Source organism: Erithacus rubecula (genome assembly GCF_903797595.1).
Source record: "Erithacus rubecula genome assembly, chromosome: 21".
Lineage (NCBI taxonomy): Eukaryota > Metazoa > Chordata > Aves > Passeriformes > Muscicapidae > Erithacus > Erithacus rubecula.
The window spans coordinates 10,746,630-10,764,842 of NC_136673.1; the positions used below are offsets into that span (position 1 = coordinate 10,746,630).

The window sequence follows — 18,213 nt, forward strand, 5'->3', positions numbered from 1 at the left end:
GCTTACCTGTTCTGTGCATGTTAGTGCTTGGAAAAATGCAGGAGGGATCAAGCCCCTGGCCTGTCCTGGAGCCTGCAGTGTTCAGCCCTGGCTGCCTTGCTGCCCTTTGGCCATCCCCTCTGTCTCTCTCCTGGTGCTCACAGCTCTCTGCCCACAATCCCCAGCCCAGGGCAGGTAACCACAGCTTGGGCTGTGCAATGCCCCAGCCCAACCCTTTGACACTCCTGGCCTCAGCTCTACCTCAGCAGAGCAGTGCTTGGAAAATAACAAGCTCACATTGCAGAGATGCTTTAGCAGAGTATTTATTCAATGCCAGAGTGAAGAGCAAAACTCAGTACAAACAACATCTCAGTGCCTCACTCGCTGCTGCACCGAGCCACGGGCGGAGAGTTCACAGTTGGGGGGAAGGGAGAGGCTGTTCCTTCGCTGTGTGACTGGACAAAGCAGGATGTGGAGCCTGTGCGCACACACACATGAAGGAATCCCTCATTTCATGACAGAAAACCTGAGTACGGGGGTTTCAGATGAAGCTGGGGCACAGCAGGACACAGGTGCCAACTCTCCTGCTGCAGAGGCTGCTAAAGCCATCAATGCCATTGTGACAGGAACTGCCACCTCTGTTAGGTCTAACAGCAACCCCAGATTGGGAATGGCACAGGCACTTGCCCCAGGGCTTCCAGGGTCCCCAAAATGCCTGCCCCTGTGGCTCCTTCCCAGCCCTGCTTCCAGGAGCGACAGCAGCTCCTTGGGGCCCCATCTAGGCCAGGTCAAGATTAGGAGCTTAATTTTAGACTCTGACATTTGGGTACCTGCTACAGGGAGAGAAGCTCAAGGGACAGACAGTGAACACCGGTGAATTTGTAATAACTCCAAGTGACTGTCCCCATTGTGGGGTCCTGGAGGAGCTGAGCCCCTCCATGGCGGGTCAGCCCCAGGACAGAGAGCTTATTCAGCTGTCACTGCAGGCAGGAGAGCTCCATCCCCAGCACCTGCAGATGAATGAATACCTGCAGCACCTGCGGGTGCCTACACCTATTCACAGAGAACATACTAAGAGAACCTAAAGTGCCACAATTGGGTAGCATGGGCAGGAGGTAAGCTGTCCTCGTGGGTACCCTAGAAAAGGACAGCAGATCCCCCACAATAAATACGTTCCCGATCCATAGCTTATTGAAGTGCTACTCAGAGGAAGACAGAGGCAAAGCCAGCACCATGTGACCACCAGCCCTCCCCACTCCCAAGTCTGGAAACTGAGGACACCAATACCCAGACCCTGGGGCCAGTCAGGCTCCCAGCCCGGGCCCTGCCACCCCCTCACTGCCCACAGTCCCTGCTGGCCTCCAGGCAGAGGTACTGTGGGGAGGAGGCACTTGACATTCCCCAGCAGCCAGACAAGTTGCCTGTGGAGCTTTGGAACAAACACACATTAATAAAACGCCAATATTGAGTCCTGCAGTCAGGCAGCGCAGCTGCACCGCGGCTCCTGCCAAGCCCTCTGCAGCTGGCCACTCCCAGTGGGGCTGGCCACGTCCCCAGTTCACACAGACCCACACTGGACGTGCCTCAGTGTCCCCTGAGCCCAGAGTTTGCCCAGAGAGCTATGCCCAAGCAGCAACGCTGGTGAGAAGCTGTGGGAGCCCACCCTGCAGCAACCAGCTCAGCTGCTGCCTGAAAGACCCAGCTCTTCTGTCCTGTCTGAAGCCGATGCTTCAAGGAGGAGGTGATTCCCACTGCCAGGGCTCCTCCTGGCTCAGCCATAGGATCTGTGTGCCTAGAGCTCATCTCTGTGCAGGGCTCAGGGCTCTGTGAGCTCAGAAAAGAGGTGCTGCAGTGAGGAAGCTGCAGGAGCAGATGTACCTGGGTTCAGCTCTTCTGGTTCATGAGCCAGGAGAAGAGCAGTTTCCTGGGCCGGGGCCTCCTGGCCTGCCGGATGCGCACGGCCCGGGGGGAACGCCACACCTTGATGGTGGTGTCATCACTGGCTGTCAGCAGCAGCTCCTGCTCCACTGGGCTGAATGCCACTGAGTTCACCACGTTGTCATGCTGCAGCTTAGCCAGGCAGATGTTGTAGTGACGGTCCCAGATGTAGCCGTGTCGATCCTCTGCCCCACTGCGGTGGAGAGACAGTGGTCAGCATGTCCCGCTGGTCCCAGTGCCAGCCCAGCAGCCCCAACACCCTGCCCTTCCTACCCCCATCCTTCTGCAGGGATGGGGGCAGAGGGTACCCAAGCCCCTGTCTCCATAAGCTTCATCCTGTGCAGGTAGCTCCCTCTGGGATCCAGGGCCCCTCAGCTCACCCCACAGCACCAGCAGCCCCCTGAAGGGCATTTGTCACTTGCCACCAAACACACCACAGTTCCCAGATTTACCCTTTCCTCAGGGATTTACAGCAGGATATTTACAGCAGGACCAGGGCAGCCACCCTTTTATCAGCACTTTCCAAGTCAGTCCCTCTGCTCTTTCCATTTCCATTCCTTGCTCTGCTCTCAACACACAGGAGTGTTCTGCTCACCTGGCCATCTCATAGCAACAGCCCCAGGCCTTCCTAGATGCAGGATCAGGATCCTGCCCACCCACTCACCTTGCTACAAAGTCCTTGCTGACGTCCAGGAAGATGAAGAAGCACTCCTCGTTGGGTGTGTAGGCCCGGTGTGCGCGCAGTGCTCGCTTCACCTCCTTCATGGTCTTCAGGTCGAATACGTGCAGGTCGATCTCCTCAGCGATGGGAGGCGGCTGCATTGGATCCGAGATGATGCAGTCCCGTGGCCAGGCCCGGCTGTTCACATACAAGTACCTTGGGGAGGGCAGGGAGGGGTTACCTGCACTGCACCAGAGCTCACAGAGTCCCCTGCCACAGCAGAGATGGAGCCTGCAGCCCAGCTCACTGAAATCCAGGCTGAAACAGGTAACAGACTGCTGGAACTCTCCTGGCCATGTCTGGAAAGGACCACCATACATGAAAGGTAACTCTAAGGGTCAGGTCACACCTTTCTAATCCCACTGAAACCATCTTTAAGGATGGGGGTGTTTTCTGGGCAGCAGATGAAGGGGGACTCTGCCCCCTGCTCCATTCAAATAACACCACACCTGCAGAGCAGCCTCCAGCTCCAGAGCCAAGAAGGATGTGGAAATGCTGGACTCCAGAGAAGGCCATGGAGATGCTCCCAGAGCTGGAGCCCCTCTGCTCTGGAGCCAGGCTGGGAGAGCTGGGGATGTTCAGCTTGGAGAAGGCTCCGGGAGATCTCAGAGCCCCTTCCAGCGCCTGAAGGGGCTCCAAAAAACTGAAGAGGCACTTTGGACAAGGGATGGAGGGACAGAACACAGGGAATGGTTTCCCCTCTCAGAGGGCAGTTAGATGGGAATTGCTCCCTATGAGGGTGGTGAGGCCCTGGCACAGGTTGTGCAAAGTAGCTGTGGCTGCCCCATCTCTGAAACTGTTCAATGCCAAGTGGATGGAGCTTGGAGCAACCTGGGAGAGTCGAAGATGTTCCTGCCCATGGCAGGACGGTGGGGATTAGATGGATTCTATGGATTCTACCTCAGGAAAAAGACACATTGATGTGGGCAGCTCCTCCCTTCTCAGAAGGAGCCACCCTGTCCTGAACTGGCTCAGAACAAATTCCTGCCACAGCCGGAGGCAATGCTCAGTAGTAACACACCATCAGCACCTGCATCAGCAGGCACCCAACCCATCCACCACAGTCACTTCATGTCCTGGTCACCCCACAGAGCCCATGAGCAGCTCTTGCCCACCCTGGCAGTTGCTGAAGCCCTTTGTGCTCACCGGTGGTCAGGGGAGAGGCCCATGCCGATGATGTGCCCATGGATGTCGATGACATGATCCAGGGAGTCAAAGAATTCATCCGAGCGCCGCTCCTCCCCCAGCACCGGCCCTGCAGTTGTCATCTGATGGGGCAAGATCCTTTTAATCCCTGTGGGACAGAAAGTGGAAGGAGGCAGTTCCACTGCTGGCCGCTGCCAGCAGGGCTGGGGGAGGTCCCAGGCTTCAGGGAGGGGCTTCCCTTCGTGTGGCTAAGATAGGAGAACCAGCTTACTGGGCAAGGTCTGGGACAGGGCTGCTGTCCTGGCCAGGCTCCTTCAGCTCCCCTGGGCTTTGGGCCAGGACCTTGCCCATGAGCAACATCCTGGCACATCCAACCCCAGACAGAGAGATCCCAGTGCCTGTGGGTGGTACAGCCAAACCTCACCTTCGACTATCTCAGGAGCACATGGAAGCTGCGTTGCCCCAGGAGACATGCTAGTTGTAGAAGGGCTTTTCTTCTAAATGATTCCCTGGGTTGGGCCCATTCTCTGCAGTAGCCAGCCTGGAGCAGCCCAGCAGATGCACTGGCTCTGACAGGCTTTTCCTGACACTGTCAAGTGCAGGTGGGGATCTGTCCCAGAAAGCTTGAAGAACAGACATTTAAACCCAAATTGTGTTCAAGTACTTTGTAGCTCCTGAACCTCCTGACTAAATGAGACAAGTAATGAGTCAAGCCCTGTCCCCTTCCAGCTCTGCAGAGGTACAAAACACAAATAGCTCCACAAATTGCCCATCTCCAATGGTTTCCTGAAGGACCTCTGTGAACCTCAGTAACTCCTGAGCACACATAGACTTCATCCTCAGCAGATCCAGGGGGAGCTGGAAGGTGACGTGGCCCATCCCATCCCATCCCTTCTCCTGCAGCCCAAAAAGATACAGGTGGCACCCCATTACAGCTCAAGCCCAGGCCATTCCCAATATCTCTGCCCCTGAGCCTGGAATACTTGGGCCAGGACTGATGTTCTTCTACCCCACTGGTGCTGCTCACCAGCATCTTCATCCTTACTTCCACAGCACCAAGCTCCCTGTTCCAAACTCATAGTCAGCAGGACAGGCTGCTCAACCTGGAACCAGCATGAGAAATGGGAACTCAAGGAGTTCAAGCTGAAGCAACACTGCATAGAGTCAGAGGTGAGCACAGAGTGAGCTCCTTTAGGTCCTGTGGACACAGAGCAGGTGCACAGGGCCAATTCTGCACATAAACCATAAGGCAAATGACACTGCAGTGACTAATGATAGGACAGGAACCGAGCCAGTGTCCAGTGTTCCAAGCAGCAGCCTGTACTGCAAATGCTGGCCACCAGCCAGGGAGTCACAGAGTTCAAAGGCATCGCACAAATCCCTCAGCCCTGGGAGGCTGCAGAGGAATCTGGGAGCCCAAAGGTTTGGTGTGTGGCAAGTTCCAGTCTGCAAGGTGGCCTTGGCTCAGGCCAGGGATCCAGGTGCTGCCTCAGCTCAGCCCAGGACTGAGTCACCATGGCTTTCTGCAGACCCAGCCCATGAGCAGGGAACATGAAGTAGACCTCATTCAGTCCAGGTCATATTCCTAACTGAAGGTGGGCAAAGACTAGGTTGCTTACAGCTCTGGAAACTGCCTTCCCCCACCTTACTGGGCTGTACTGGTATGGGTCCATGTAATGGGAAAGTCAGGAGAGCAAGGAAGCAAGGCTGTAACTGTGTGAGCAGTGAAAGGAACTGAAACTGGTTTCGCAGCAGTCTTGTCTGGGAGCAGCTCCCTCCTTCCCCACACACCCAGCGCTTTCCACCTCTGCCAGCTTTAGGGTCTTTTGGGAAACAGTCAGTCCACCTGCTCCTGCTCCCCGCTGAGGAACTCCCCGCAGGATTTCATCTAAATTCTGCTAGACCTGTTCCCTTAACAGGAGTATCCCAGGTGAGAGCAAGTGACATCCTAACACAGGACAAGATCATGAGCCATGCCACAGTCTGGCACATGCTGCACCCACAGCCCGTTGCAACCCCCTGGTCAAAGGAAGGGGCTAGAACTTGCCCAGCATCGCTCACCACACAAACACTGGCTGGGGCAGTGAATAATCTCCTTGGAAACCTCCCCAGTGTCTCACTGAGGCTGGATACCCACGTAAGGGTGGTCCCAACCACGGCAGAGAGGAGGCAGGCAAGGAGCAGAGGCACTGCACAAGTGACTCACACATCAACTCCACGCTGCTCAGACCAGGCTTGCCCTGATGCCCTGCCTACTCCCACAAGAGAAGGGGACCGAGGTCCTTCCACACACTCCTCCAGGGCAACTGCTGCCCTGCCCTTGCACCCACTGCTGCTCATGGGTGGTGTCCTTAACCACATGCAACCTCTTGCTTTTCTGCTCAGCCTTTGCCATGACTTTGGCCACATGTCATGCTGGCAGCAATAAACCAACCCTGAGGCAAGTGAAGGAGGTGGAACCCCCCTCAGTGATGGGACCTCTCAGACTCCAGAGCAAACTGCAGCTCACACTTCACAAACAGGCAGCAGAGAGACCAGGTTTTTTCCTGACCCAAATCCCAAGCGCAGCTGCAGCCCAGGCTCCCAGGGAGCCCCAGCTGTCCCAGGCTCAGACCCAGGCTTACCTATCTGGTGTGGGGAGTAGGTGAGGCATCCTGTGGTGAAGATCAAGTACTTTGTCTTGCTACTGCTGTCTGTGGGGAGCAGGTTTGGCTCAGGCGGTTTAGTTCTGCTGTGCACAAACAGCTCGGCCACCTTTGTCTCCAGCTCTGTCTCAGTCATGGCAGGCCTCACGCGGCCCTCCATGATATCATCAAAGAGCTGCTGCAGCCCGTGCTCTGCCGGCACACCCCCGGCATCCGGCAATTCCTGTACAGCTGGCTCCAGAGGCGGCTTGGGCTTGGCCTCTTCTTCCTCGCTGTCACTGCCGAGATCAAAGACCGGGCAGGTGGAGGAAGCAGCCAGTTGCTCCTCGTAGTCCAGGAGCAGATCCGGGGAATCGTACCGGCTGCAGTCAGCCACCATCACAGTCCGGATGGTGCTGGCATTCAGGTTCTGGATTTTGAACAGTCTCTTCACTACATTCACATTCTCAGACTCGATGCCCTGCGAACAGAGGAAAGAAGTGAGTAGGAACCACTTCACATCACTCCCACAGCTCAAACCAAGACCTGAGCTAGCACAGGGACACTGGCCCCCACGAATTCCTTGACACTGTGTGTGGGGCATTGACACAAGAACAGGCCCCAGGCTTGCCAGTTCTAGTGAGCTCCTTCCTATCCTGGATGGAGACAGAGTGAGAGAAAACATTCCTACAAGCAGGCAGCAGTGGAGTGAGGAAGCACAATAGCTGGGCAGCCCTGCTGCCACTGTACCCTGAGGTCATCAGCTGATGCTACCTGGTGCTTTAGAGTGCAGGAGCAGGAGCTGGACTTGATCCTTGTGGGTCCCTTCCATCTCAGGATACTCTACATTCTATGATCGACAGGGATTTCAGGAACAAGCCTCTGTGATAAGCATGAAGTGGGATCCCTCTGCAGCAGTGGCAGAGAATCCCTGTGCTCCTGGTGTGTGCTTGTACCCCTCAGCAGGGGCGGCTGGGTATCTGCTCCAGACACACAGAGCAGGTCCCTCTGCCACACTGTTCCCAGCCTGCAGCTGTACTCCCACACCCTTGTTATGAGCAAGGCCCTTCCTGGTGTCTCAGGGATGGAAGAGGGTAATGCTGGGGTAATGTCTCAGTGTAGCACAGAAATGTGGGAAGGGGCTCTGCTACCAGAGGATTTTACCTGGGACCAGCATCTTGTTAAAATCACAAAACATGGGGACATGTAGGTATGACACTGAAACAGAGGCAAAACATGGGGAACACAACTGAGCAGCCCAAGTGCCAAGGAGTGAACAAGGAGCCCAGCACATTTGGCTCTCCAAGTCACCACAGAATCAGAGACAGCACTTGGCCCAAGAAACCTCAGCAAGGCCAGGCAGGGCTGAGCTCAGCCCCCAGCTCCCAGTAACACCCTGATCTACCAAATGGGAGAAGGGCCATTACTGGGACACATGCCAGGCTACAGCAGTCACAGGCCTAGCATCAGACTACCAAGGACCTCAGCAGCCCTGCTGCTGGGCAATGCATGCTGTGGAGCACTGCAGCCAACTCCTCAGCCTAATTAATGTGGCAAAAGTTAACGAGATCTGAGGGCAGAGTTAGAACATTGTAGTGAGTACCACAACATCGAGCGTGGAGAAACCTCATGAAAGGATTGCCTCGAGCTCAGCATCCTGAGGGCAAGTCAGAGGAGACAAACAGGGAGGACAGGAGGATTGAGCCATCTTTCCCTGCAGCTTTCCCTCCCCCAGGAGCCAGCAGGAAGCTGCACTTCCTGGGAAGCTGGAAGGAAGGCAGCTCACCTGGAAAGCATTGTTCAGCCACAGCACCGAGCAGGAGGTTATGCGCCCAATCCGATGCAGATTGCCTGATATCAAGTTGGTTTCATTCAGCCAGCAGCCAAACACATCATAGGGCTTATTCCTCACCCTGGAAAGCAGCGTGAAGTTCTCTAGAAGGGAAACATGAGTGTGAGGCAATGACTTCCAGCAAGAGCCCTGGAGAAACCATGTGGGAGAGGAGAAGTGGATCCAAGTCTCTGTGGGAGAGGCCAGCCCCCATCCAGCTCCCAGCCACTGCTACAGAGACAGGTTATTTCTCTTTTCTCCAGAGATGTGTGATGATACCTTGCACAAAGGCAACCAAAATAACAGGGCAGTGCACAGAGCCAGAGCACAGAGCAATCCAACCTCCCACGCTTTCCCTAAGTGGGGCCCAGAGTAGGCCCTGGGGACAAGAACGAGTTAAACACATACAGTATTTCCCTCTCACCCCTGGGGCTTGGGGACTCTTCAGCCAAGGCAGCTGTGCACTCCTGATTCCTGCTACACTCCTGATTGCTGGTACTGTGGGACTCTGCCAAAGATGGCGAGATAACACAGTGGGGATATGTCTCAGAGCTGCAGCACAAGTGAAAGAGACTCAGGTGACAACACTTCAGAAAGCCCTGTGAGACCTAAGGGTGAGACTAGGGCCACAAAGGTGATCTGAGGGCTAGATCCAGCCACTCTCCTCTGGAAATGGGCTGAGAAAACTGAGTCTGTCCACCCTCGAGAAGTGAAGGGAGGAACTTAGAGTCCATTCCAGTGCCTAAAGAGGCTCCAGGAGAACTGGAGAGGAACATGGGACAAGGGATGGAGGGATAGGACACAATGAATGGCTTCCCACTGCTAGAGTGCAGGGATAGATGGGATATTGGGAAGGAATTTTTCCCTGGGAAGGTGGGCAGCCCTGGCACAGGTGCCCAGAGAAGCTGTGCCTGCCCCTGGATCCCTGGAAGCGTCCAAGGCCAGGTTGGACACTGGGACTTGGAGCAGCTGGGATAGTGGAAGGTGTCCCTGCCCATGGCAGGGGGTTGGAATATGATGACCCTTAAGGTGTCTTCCAACCCAAAGCATTCTGGGTTCCTGTGGCTTTATGCCAAACACCACATACAACAGAGGCAGGGGCTTCAAGATGAATGATGTGGATAACCCTTACCCAGACTGGCACTTAGAACAGAAGTGAGGCTAAATACATGAAACACTGCCTTGAGGTGCTGCTGTAGTGACTCGAACAGAGTTAAGGCTGTGAGGTTTCTCCTCTAGAAATGTGATTGGAACCCCTTAGCTCAGGAGTCAGGACAAGCTGAGGCAAGGCTACTGCACACCCAAAGAAGAAGGGAACCCCCTCACCCAGCACTCATATGCCCCTGGGAAGCTCCACTTACCCATGCTGATCACAGCAATCTCGCCCGAGGAGGAGTTGTGAGGCCCCACAAAGACACCGGATACCAGCAGGAGAGAGTCATCAGAGTTGAACTGGGAGAACTGGGTGTAGCTCCAGTTGTATGGCCTCATGTTGGAGCTGTGCTGCAGGGAAATGTCCAGCTCATTGCTCCAGATCTAGAGAGAGATGGACAGTCAGGAAGCTGCTGAACAGCCTGAGAGTGATTCTGTTTTATCTGTTCTGCAAGTACGCACTGGGACATGAAAAACAAACAGTATCAAAAACCCCATTTAACTGCCTCCCACCCACCATATCCCTGTCCATTCCCCTGACAGAAAATGTAGAAGGGCTAAATGGAGAACTGCTACTCCACTGCCCAGAGGAGAGGGTGTTCAGGCAGTGGATGGTGCTATGATAGCTGGACAGCATGTTCAGACAGATTCTTCTCAGGATAATCATGTAGGCAAGACATGATCCACTGCAGTGAATCATTATCTCTCAGTCTTCAACAGACCCAGGGCACAACAGGGCACTGATCTGCACCTAGAAAACAAAGCACCTCAGCCACCTCCACACACATTCAGGCTGGAGCTGGAATCCACAGCCCTCAAGGCTACACTCACAAGAGTCATTAGTTATATAGCTTAGAAGACAGCTTGGGCAGGAATCAGCCCCAGTCCAGGGACATCTGGTCAAACCTCTCCACAGATTTCCCAAAGGCTGATCTCAGGGCTAAGCCCCACTGGACGAAGGCTGCAAGGGCTGGGCAGGGCACCTACCACTTTACCTTGACCGTGCAGTCTTTGGAGCATGATGCAAACAGGCAGCCAGAGTGGGAGAAGCTCAGGTGCAGAACTTGGTCATTATGCTCCTTCAGGGCCTGCACCTCCACGCAAGGGATGGTGTCATAGAGCCTCTGGAACTCATCGTACCAAGAGACAGCACCTGTAGCAGGGGCATGGGACAAGAGTGTGAGTGGAAGGAAGCAGAGCTGAGCTAAACATGGCATCAGGCTTTAATAAACCAATCCTGGCTTCTGTGAGCAAGGCCAGGAGCTCTGCTAGGGCACCAACCCAGGGCTGCAGCTCAGCTACCAGCTCTCAGCATTTTACTCAGCAGCTTCCCTACTCGCACACACAAAACCTCCTTTCTTCCAGTACACACACAGCTCCATACCACACCTCTGCTTTCCAAAGCAGCACAGCCCCTGCTGGAACAGCCCAGGCAGAAGTGCTGGCTGTCATACCAAAATGTTGCTCTGGACAAAACAGTCCTGAGAAGGAACACATGCTTCGGCAAAACCAAATCAACCAGGAGGGACAAGAGAGAAGCTGGGAAGCTGGTCCTCACCATACCCACCTCTGCACTGGTTACCTCTGTCTTGTCTAACACAGAATTAAGACAGTTCCAGACAGGGTCTGAGACTAGGAAAAAATTATCTCCATGAGGTAAGAGACTTGAAAAAATGAGAGAAGAATAGAGGTTGGGCACAGTGTGCTGAGCACAGCCTGGGGCACACTCATGGGAGTCTTACTGATGGACAATAAAAGACAAATAAAGAAGATTCTTAATGAAGGCCCAGCCAGGAAGCCTACAGACTTCTTGTACCAGCAAATCCCAGAGAAGCAAAGAGGATTAGACATGTATATGGATAACTGCCAACTTTCCTAGTGACACTGAACAGGACTGAAAGACTTTCTGGAACATACTGCAGCTCAGGAGGCACCTGCTCCTGCAGGCAGGGACCAGCTTTCTGTCAGCACATCCCGCTGCTGCTCGAGGCTGGGCTTCAACCCTCTCTGAACCTCCTGTTCCCAGACCATCTGGCTAGGAAAAGTCTGGGCAGGCCCCATTTGGCCAAGCAAACCCAACATTTCATCTTACAGGCCCAATGGATACCATTGCTCTAACCATGGGGCTGCCTAGGGCAGCCAAGCTGGCAGAGGTATTCCCCAAACTCATGCTCCAGCCCTCCTGACCACGCCTGCCAGCGGCCTCTGTCCTGCTGCCTTGTGCAGAGTGCCCACAGCTCCAGCAGCCAGGGAGGTGCCTGAATGTGTTATTGAGCTACATCAGCTGCTTGATCCTAATTAGTGCTCAAGAACAGGGCTGGTAGCTGACTAAACAGCTCCAGGAAGCTGGGAGGGAATGAGCCTGGTCAAAAGGCTTCAGAAAAACCCTAAGGAGAACATCCTGAGCCCCATGGAGCTCCCAGGGTCTGCAAGAGCAAAGTCACACAGCCTGGAGGAATCCCATCAACATCCACCTCCTCCAAGAACCTCTCCCACTGCTCAAAATGCAATGGTGCTCCTACTTCAAAGAGATCAGCTCCCACTGCCTGAGCCTTGGCATTTCTTCCTTGACATTTCTTCCTGCCCTTCTGTAGCCACTGCAACTCACAACCCAGGATCCAATTCCCTCAGCCACAGCTGGGGTCCCCCGCACAGCCCTCCCATGCCCTGCAACACACTGTGAGTGGGCTGCTGAGAGAGAAACCCCCTGGGTAGCAAGGGCTCCTGCTGCCAGGTCCCAGCTGGTGTAACAGAGCTGGGTCATCCTTCCAGACTGCACCAAACTGCTTCCAGCACTGGATGCTCAGCAGGGAGCAGAGCTTCAATCACACAACTGCCATCCCCAAGCCTTCTGACAGCTCTGCCAAGGACAGCCCTGCCAGGTTCTGTCAGCTCCTGCTGTGAGCCCAGATCAAGTCCAACCTGCCCTGGTGCCATGGGGCAGCTGCTGACTCAGCACATGTCCCCATTGCTGTCACATGGCCAGGCATCCCCCAGAGAGGCACAGGTGTCCCTGCACAGGGTCCTTGGAACCCTCGGAGCAGCCAATGGTGCTTATGGCAGTGCTTGATCCAGATGGAGAAGAGCTGCATTAGAAGGGCTGCCAAGGTCCAGAAAGGCCAAGCCAGCAGTGCTTCCACAGATCCCATGCAGGCTGGGATGCAGCAGCATGTGGTGACTCACTGTGACTCCCAGGATCTCCCTGGACAGCAGCTACAGAGAGCACCTGGCTAGAGAGCTCAGAAACCTCCTTTCTGTGAAAAGAAGTGAAAGGCAAAACATTTTCAGCCCTTCAACCCCCGCTTCTCAAGAGTCTGGGCAGATCCAGAGCCCTCCCCGTGCACATCTCAGCCCCTGAAACTGTAACACAGCTGAGGCGACCCGGTTCAAGGGCTCCACCACCCCGACAGCGGCGAGCAGAGGGCAGAGCAGGGGGAGCGCTGTCTCCATCCCGGGCTCACGGCAGGTGAATCTCCCGGGATCAGCCCCGGGCCCCAGTGCGAACCTGGGTGCCGCGGCACATCCCGGGACACGCGGTAGTAGCGGTAGAAAAGCTCCTTCCACAGGAATTCGTCGCGAGCCACAGCGCGCCACTGCTGGCAGACGAGCCCCACCGAGAGCACGTCGGCGTGGTCCAGGTACAGAAAGATCTCGAACAGGACGGTGTCTGGGAGCCGGGGGCAGCCCGCGTCCATCGTGTCATTCTGCCGCCGCGCCTGGAACCGAGCGAGGTGCTGGCGTCAGGCCTGGACCGGGGACCCACGGCCGCCCAGGGCCCACGGCCCCCCACGAGCCTTGCCCGCTGCTCCCTTCGTGCCGTGCCTGGTGCCCGATGCCTTGATGCCCCCCATGGCAGGTGTTTCCCCCCGTGCTGTGCCCCGTGCTCCCCACGGCCGGTGTTCCCCCCGTGCCGCGCCCGGTGTCCCCGCTGTCCCCCGCACCTCGGCGCCGCTGCTGCCCCCGCCCCGCCGCGCCACTTCCGGCCGGCGCTCCCCCGCTGGCCAATCACCGGGCGCGTCTGGCTGCAGGCCCGACGGCTCGAGCGCAGAGCTCCCCGCACCGGCAAGGCGCAGCGAGTCGAGCAGGGCGCGATCGCTCACGAGTGCCCGCTGCCCCACCCCGCCCGGCCACGCCCACAACACACAATACCCCAAATGACACGCCCGTGCCCCATTAGGCCCCGCCCCGTTCCAAACAGGCGCCGCCCAGCCCGGGACCCGCCGGCCCCGCCCTTCCTCAACCCCCGTCTCTGTCCGTGCCCGCTCACTGGGCTCCAGCCCGGCCCGGCTCTGACCCCGGCAATGACCCCGGCTCTGACCCCGGCGATGACTCCATCCAGCTGCCACGAGGGCTCCTGGCTCCTGGCCGTGCCCGCCTGGCCCCGCCGCTTCCCGGCAGCCCCGGCCTCGCACACCGGCACATGGCGACCCTGCGCACCTTTCTGCTCCTCGGGCTGCTCCTTACGGCGCAGGGGCAGAGGGCGGCGCGGAGACGACGGCCGTCCCCTCCCCAGAGTGCCTTGGAGAAGGTGGCGGCTCAGGAGGGGCTCAGCCTCCACCAGGTGAGGGGTCGGGCAGAGGGGTCTGTGGGCGTCCGCTGACCCGCACTTGGGTGGGCTGCAGGGAGTCTCGGTGGCTCCTGTTCCGTGTGCCCTGGTGCCCCCCACCAGGCCTACTCTTGCAGCCCATCCTGTGTCCCCCTCCAGGGCTGGCTCCCACTGTCCTCCCCAGCCCATGCCCAAGTCCAAGCCTCTCGGTGCCCCCTTCACACAGCCAGGGCTGCCAGAGCTCAGCTCAGCCCCACACTGCCTACGGAGGTGCCCACAGAGCAGTGCAGAGCCTCACAGGGACCCTCGTCCTCATCCATCTGGAACTGCCGCAGAGCCAGTGCAGCCACCCTCACTCGGGCTTGGGTTGAGCTCGGGGCTCTGCTGGTGGGGCCGAGCTGGGGCTGCAGCATAAAGTGATGCCCAGCACAGACCCAGTGTGGCATTGGGGTGCCCGCGGTGCTGTGGGCAGTGTGAGCCGTAGGCATGTGCCTTGGACATTCCCTACACACCCCAGCCTGTCCCCTTGTCAGGCTCCTGCCCTGCCATCCCACCTACCAGCACCTGAAGGGCAGCACCCCAAGGGACAGGCTGCGGGCAGAGGTGCCAGGGAAGGAGGGTGCTCAGGGTAGTTGAGTGTGGCACCCCAGGCTGGTGGCCCTGTAGATGATGCCACCCCTATGCCATGCAGCTCTCGGGGAAGTGGTTCCTGGTCAGCATGGCCTCCCGCTGCAGCTACCTGGCAGAGCACAGCCACCAGCTGGAGGCCACGACGATGACAGTGACTGTCCTGGACGGGCAGAGCCTGGCCATCAGCACCTTCAGGAAGCTGTGAGTGATGCTGGACACAGGGGCCGTGGGCAGGGACAGGGATGCTGCAGGCAGGTCAGAACAGGACTGGTGCCCTGGGATGGGGACTGAAGGCAGGTCAGAGCAGTGCCATGGCCACAGTCTCCAAAGGGGACAGAACTGCCCCAGAGCCAGATGTGGGTGGGATACCCTCCAGGAAATTTTGTAGAAGCCCTGGCCATGATGGGCACCCTGCCACCCACACAGCCACTAGCCCAGGCTGGCTGGGGGTGCCCTGGCTGGTCATTGTGAGGACAGCCAGGCTGGTGAAACTGAGGCATGTGGTGCCTCCATGGCTGCCCAGCCTGGGACTGGCTCTTGGGACTATCTCAGGGGTAGCATGTCTGAGGATGGAGACCTTCAGCATGTCTGTGAGCACTTTCCCCAGCCTGGTGGGCCGTGAGGTACTGACCTCAGTGCTGCCAGGAGGTGGCAGGAACTCCTTGGGCTCAGAAGATTTTGGGCTCAGCATCTCTCACAATGTCTCCCGGTGTTCTGGTACCTCTTTCCCCAGGGAGAGAACAAGTCCCAAGGAAACAGACAGTGTGTGTGCCTTGGCAGGCAGGGTGGACAGATTCTCCACTGCCTGTACTGACATCTTCTCCTCGTCTCTCCATGCAGGGACAGGATGTGCTGGGAAATCAGGCAGCACTACCTTCCTGCCCAGGCCCCTGGACGCTTCCTGCTGAAGGGTGAGGGAGACTGGTGTGGGGTGGCAGGAGACTGCTGGAGCCCCCCAGTCCTGGTCTCAGCAGGGTTTTGGTAGCAATGTTCCTCTTCTCAGTACACTCCTGGTATTTTACATGTTGGGTCCCTAAGTGCTGGATGCTATCACGGGTGACACCATGGGCTGGTGCCTGTGGGGTTGCCCCACTCTGGCCCTGATTTTCACCCCATGTACACTTGGTTTGTGGTGAAATGAAGGCCCTGGATGATGCTGAGGCTAACCAGGACTGATGGGGCTAACTGGGCTATCTCTCGTCCTTCCCAGGCCATAGGAAAAGCAGCAAGGTGGATGTGGTGGTGGGTGAGGCTGACGCCAGCAGCTTTGTCATCCTCTATTACCAGAAGGGCCGCAGCATCTCTGTTAAGCTCTATGGTAGGTTGCGGCTTGGAGCCTCATGGCAAGCATAGGACAGGGGTGGGAAGCCTGTGCTGGACTCAGGAGAGGCCAGCTGAAGCCTTGGAGGACCCAACGTGGGAATGGGGGTTGCTCCCAGCTGGAGAATTGTCCCCAGATGCTGTGGGGGAGCAAGTAAGGGGAAAACTGGGAACCCACTCCTCTGAGCTGAAAGCCCCCTGGGCCCTGAGCCTTGTGTAGAATCATGGGGGGCTTTGGGCCAGGGCCAGGTAGGTCCTGAGGCCACTGATGGTGTCTTCCCATGTGCAGGACGGAGCAGCCTGGTCAGTGACGCCGTCATGGACAAATTTGAGCAGCGCGTCAGGGCTGTGGGTCTGAGTGAGGATGTGACTTACCACTTCCCCACCTACGGTGGGTGGCACACGGTCCTCAGGGAAACCCGTGTGCATTCTGTCCCAATGCTCTGGCCACCCCAGAGACAAAGATGCAAGGATGGGGCTGTGCCCTGCAATGTCCTGGGGGTGCAGGGGCTGGAGGGTGCCAGATCCCAGACAAGATGATGACTCCCCCACCCCCGGCTCTGTCTCTTGCAGGGTTTTGTGACTCTGCAGATGAGTTTCACATCCTCGATGGTGAGTTGGGGATGCAGGGTATGCACTGGGTGCACCCATGTGCCAGGCTTAATCTCACACTGGGCACCAGTTGGGTGTCCCCATCCTGGCAGTGAGCTGGGCACACTGGGCCAGATCCACACTGCACCGTGGCTGTGTGGTCCTGCCCCAGGCTTGTGGGAGGGCTCGTCTGGCTCGGGAGAGGCCATACCAGACCATTGCTCAGAACAGAGTCTGAGCCTTTGTGTGGCAAACTGTCACTCAGGATGGGCATCAGGTACATCCTGGCAAAGCAAACCCCACTTACCCCCCACGTGGGTCAGACTGGGCTTGATGGATCTATATTGATGTTTCCTGCGGTGAGGGCTGGTCTGGGATGAGAAGTCCTGCCACAGGGGCACCCTGGGGTGAAGGCTGCAGTCCCTGGGGACAACTCTTATCACTTGTTGGTGCTTGGGGAGGTAGAGGTAGGTCTCCAGCCCTGATGCTGGGCTTGGACACCCCCCAGCCCCTCAGCACTTCTCTTCTTTCCAGAAATGAATTTGTAGGTGCAGATGGAGTTGCCAGGGTGTCCCAGAGTTCACCTCCAGCCAGCTGCCAATTGGCCACACAGATCTGAGCCACAGTTTTGTCAGCTCCTACTGCTGCTCCAGAGCTCTGGAGCCAGCCCTTCATCTCCTCAGCCCCTCCAGCTGTGCTGGCAGCTGCGTCTGTCCTTGCCTAACTTGTGCCTCCTAACTTGTGTCCCCCCTCTGCTCTGTGCCCTATTCTCCTCCAGCAGCCAGCAACATCCCAATAAATGCCTCAGAGAAGAGCTTGTATACAGGCCAGTCACCTCTTGGTCTGCCCCAGCCAGGCCAGCACTCTCTCCAGCATGGACTGCCAGTGCCTTGGACATGTGCTTCTGGCTGGAGCATGCTGAAGGGGGTGTTGGGGGGCAGTGCAGCCTCCTTCCATGCAGACCCCTACCATCTTCTCTGTGAGCCTTCCCCAGCCATGGGACAGTGGGGCAGAATTATGATGGTTCCTGTGGTCCAGATGGCAGGGGCAAGGAAGAGCCTGGCACTGAGGGGAACAGCACCAAGCCTGGGGCCACAGGGGGCATGGACTTAGGGCCACTGGGGAGAGCACAGCATCTGCTTTTTCCCCTTACAAGCTGGGAGATCACTGAGGGACCCCAGGGGAGGAAATCTTAGTCCCACAGTCGTGCTTCCCATCCCCAGGGTCTCCAGGGCTGAAAAATGCCCCGTTCCCCTGCCCCAGCCCTGCAGTTTGTTTCCCGAGGGGCTGCTGCCCACGCTGGACTCCTGCCCACGCAGCCACCACCTCTCAGAGAGGCAGGGGACTGGGGGGGCTGCAGGGTCTTCCACTATGGGAGACACCCAGGGTTAATGCTGCAGCCCGTCATCGGGACCCCTCCTCCCTGTGTGTGGAGCCTGGCCGAGGCCGTTCTGCATGCCTTGCAGTCAAGCGGTAGCCACTGCCACTGGCTTCGGGAGGGGGCAGGGAGCGGCCCGGCAGCAGGCAAGTGCGGGGCCCCTTCTGCTCCCCCCGCAGCCCCGGGCGGGGAGCAGCCCTCTGTCCCCAGCGCCGGCATTTTGCAATCCTAGCGGGAACTGGTAACACATGTTGTTTATCAGGGAATTATGTAAGGGAAGCCACGTGATGTGCCCGGAGACAATCCCTATTCCCACCACCCATGTGCGGGCCAGCTGTGTCCAGCCCGGCCACCTCC

General features: G+C 57.4%; 2 protein-coding genes across 4 annotated transcripts in view; one reads left to right on the forward strand and one right to left on the reverse strand.

The window, feature by feature from the left end:
* Positions 1 to 286: 286 nt before the first annotated feature.
* Positions 287 to 18,213, reverse strand: part of FBXW5 (F-box and WD repeat domain containing 5) — a 164,342-nt gene continuing 146,415 nt past the window's right edge. Inside the window, exons 1-9 of one of the 3 annotated variants that reach the window (XM_079324188.1) lie at positions 13,333 to 13,375; positions 12,897 to 13,107; positions 10,387 to 10,544; positions 9,601 to 9,775; positions 8,195 to 8,343; positions 6,409 to 6,889; positions 3,785 to 3,932; positions 2,582 to 2,794; positions 287 to 2,110 (exon numbers count right to left, since the gene is read on the reverse strand). In XM_079324188.1, coding sequence (XP_079180314.1) covers positions 1,864 to 2,110; positions 2,582 to 2,794; positions 3,785 to 3,932; positions 6,409 to 6,889; positions 8,195 to 8,343; positions 9,601 to 9,775; positions 10,387 to 10,544; positions 12,897 to 13,086 — 1,761 coding nt within the window. In that variant the 5' untranslated portion in view covers positions 13,087 to 13,107; positions 13,333 to 13,375 and the 3' untranslated portion in view covers positions 287 to 1,863. Of the gene's footprint in view, positions 2,111 to 2,581; positions 2,795 to 3,784; positions 3,933 to 6,408; positions 6,890 to 8,194; positions 8,344 to 9,600; positions 9,776 to 10,378; positions 10,545 to 12,896; positions 13,108 to 13,332; positions 13,376 to 18,213 lie in introns of those variants that run through there. The other 2 variants (XM_079324189.1, XM_079324190.1) reach the window with 2 other exon arrangements.
* On the forward strand, positions 13,626 to 17,292 carry C8G (complement C8 gamma chain). Its single transcript, XM_079324202.1, has 7 exons — positions 13,626 to 13,952; positions 14,629 to 14,768; positions 15,408 to 15,478; positions 15,778 to 15,885; positions 16,177 to 16,278; positions 16,461 to 16,499; positions 17,013 to 17,292. Exons 1-7 carry the CDS (start codon positions 13,812 to 13,814, stop codon positions 17,024 to 17,026), a joined length of 615 nt encoding a protein of 204 aa, XP_079180328.1. The 5' UTR covers positions 13,626 to 13,811; the 3' UTR covers positions 17,027 to 17,292.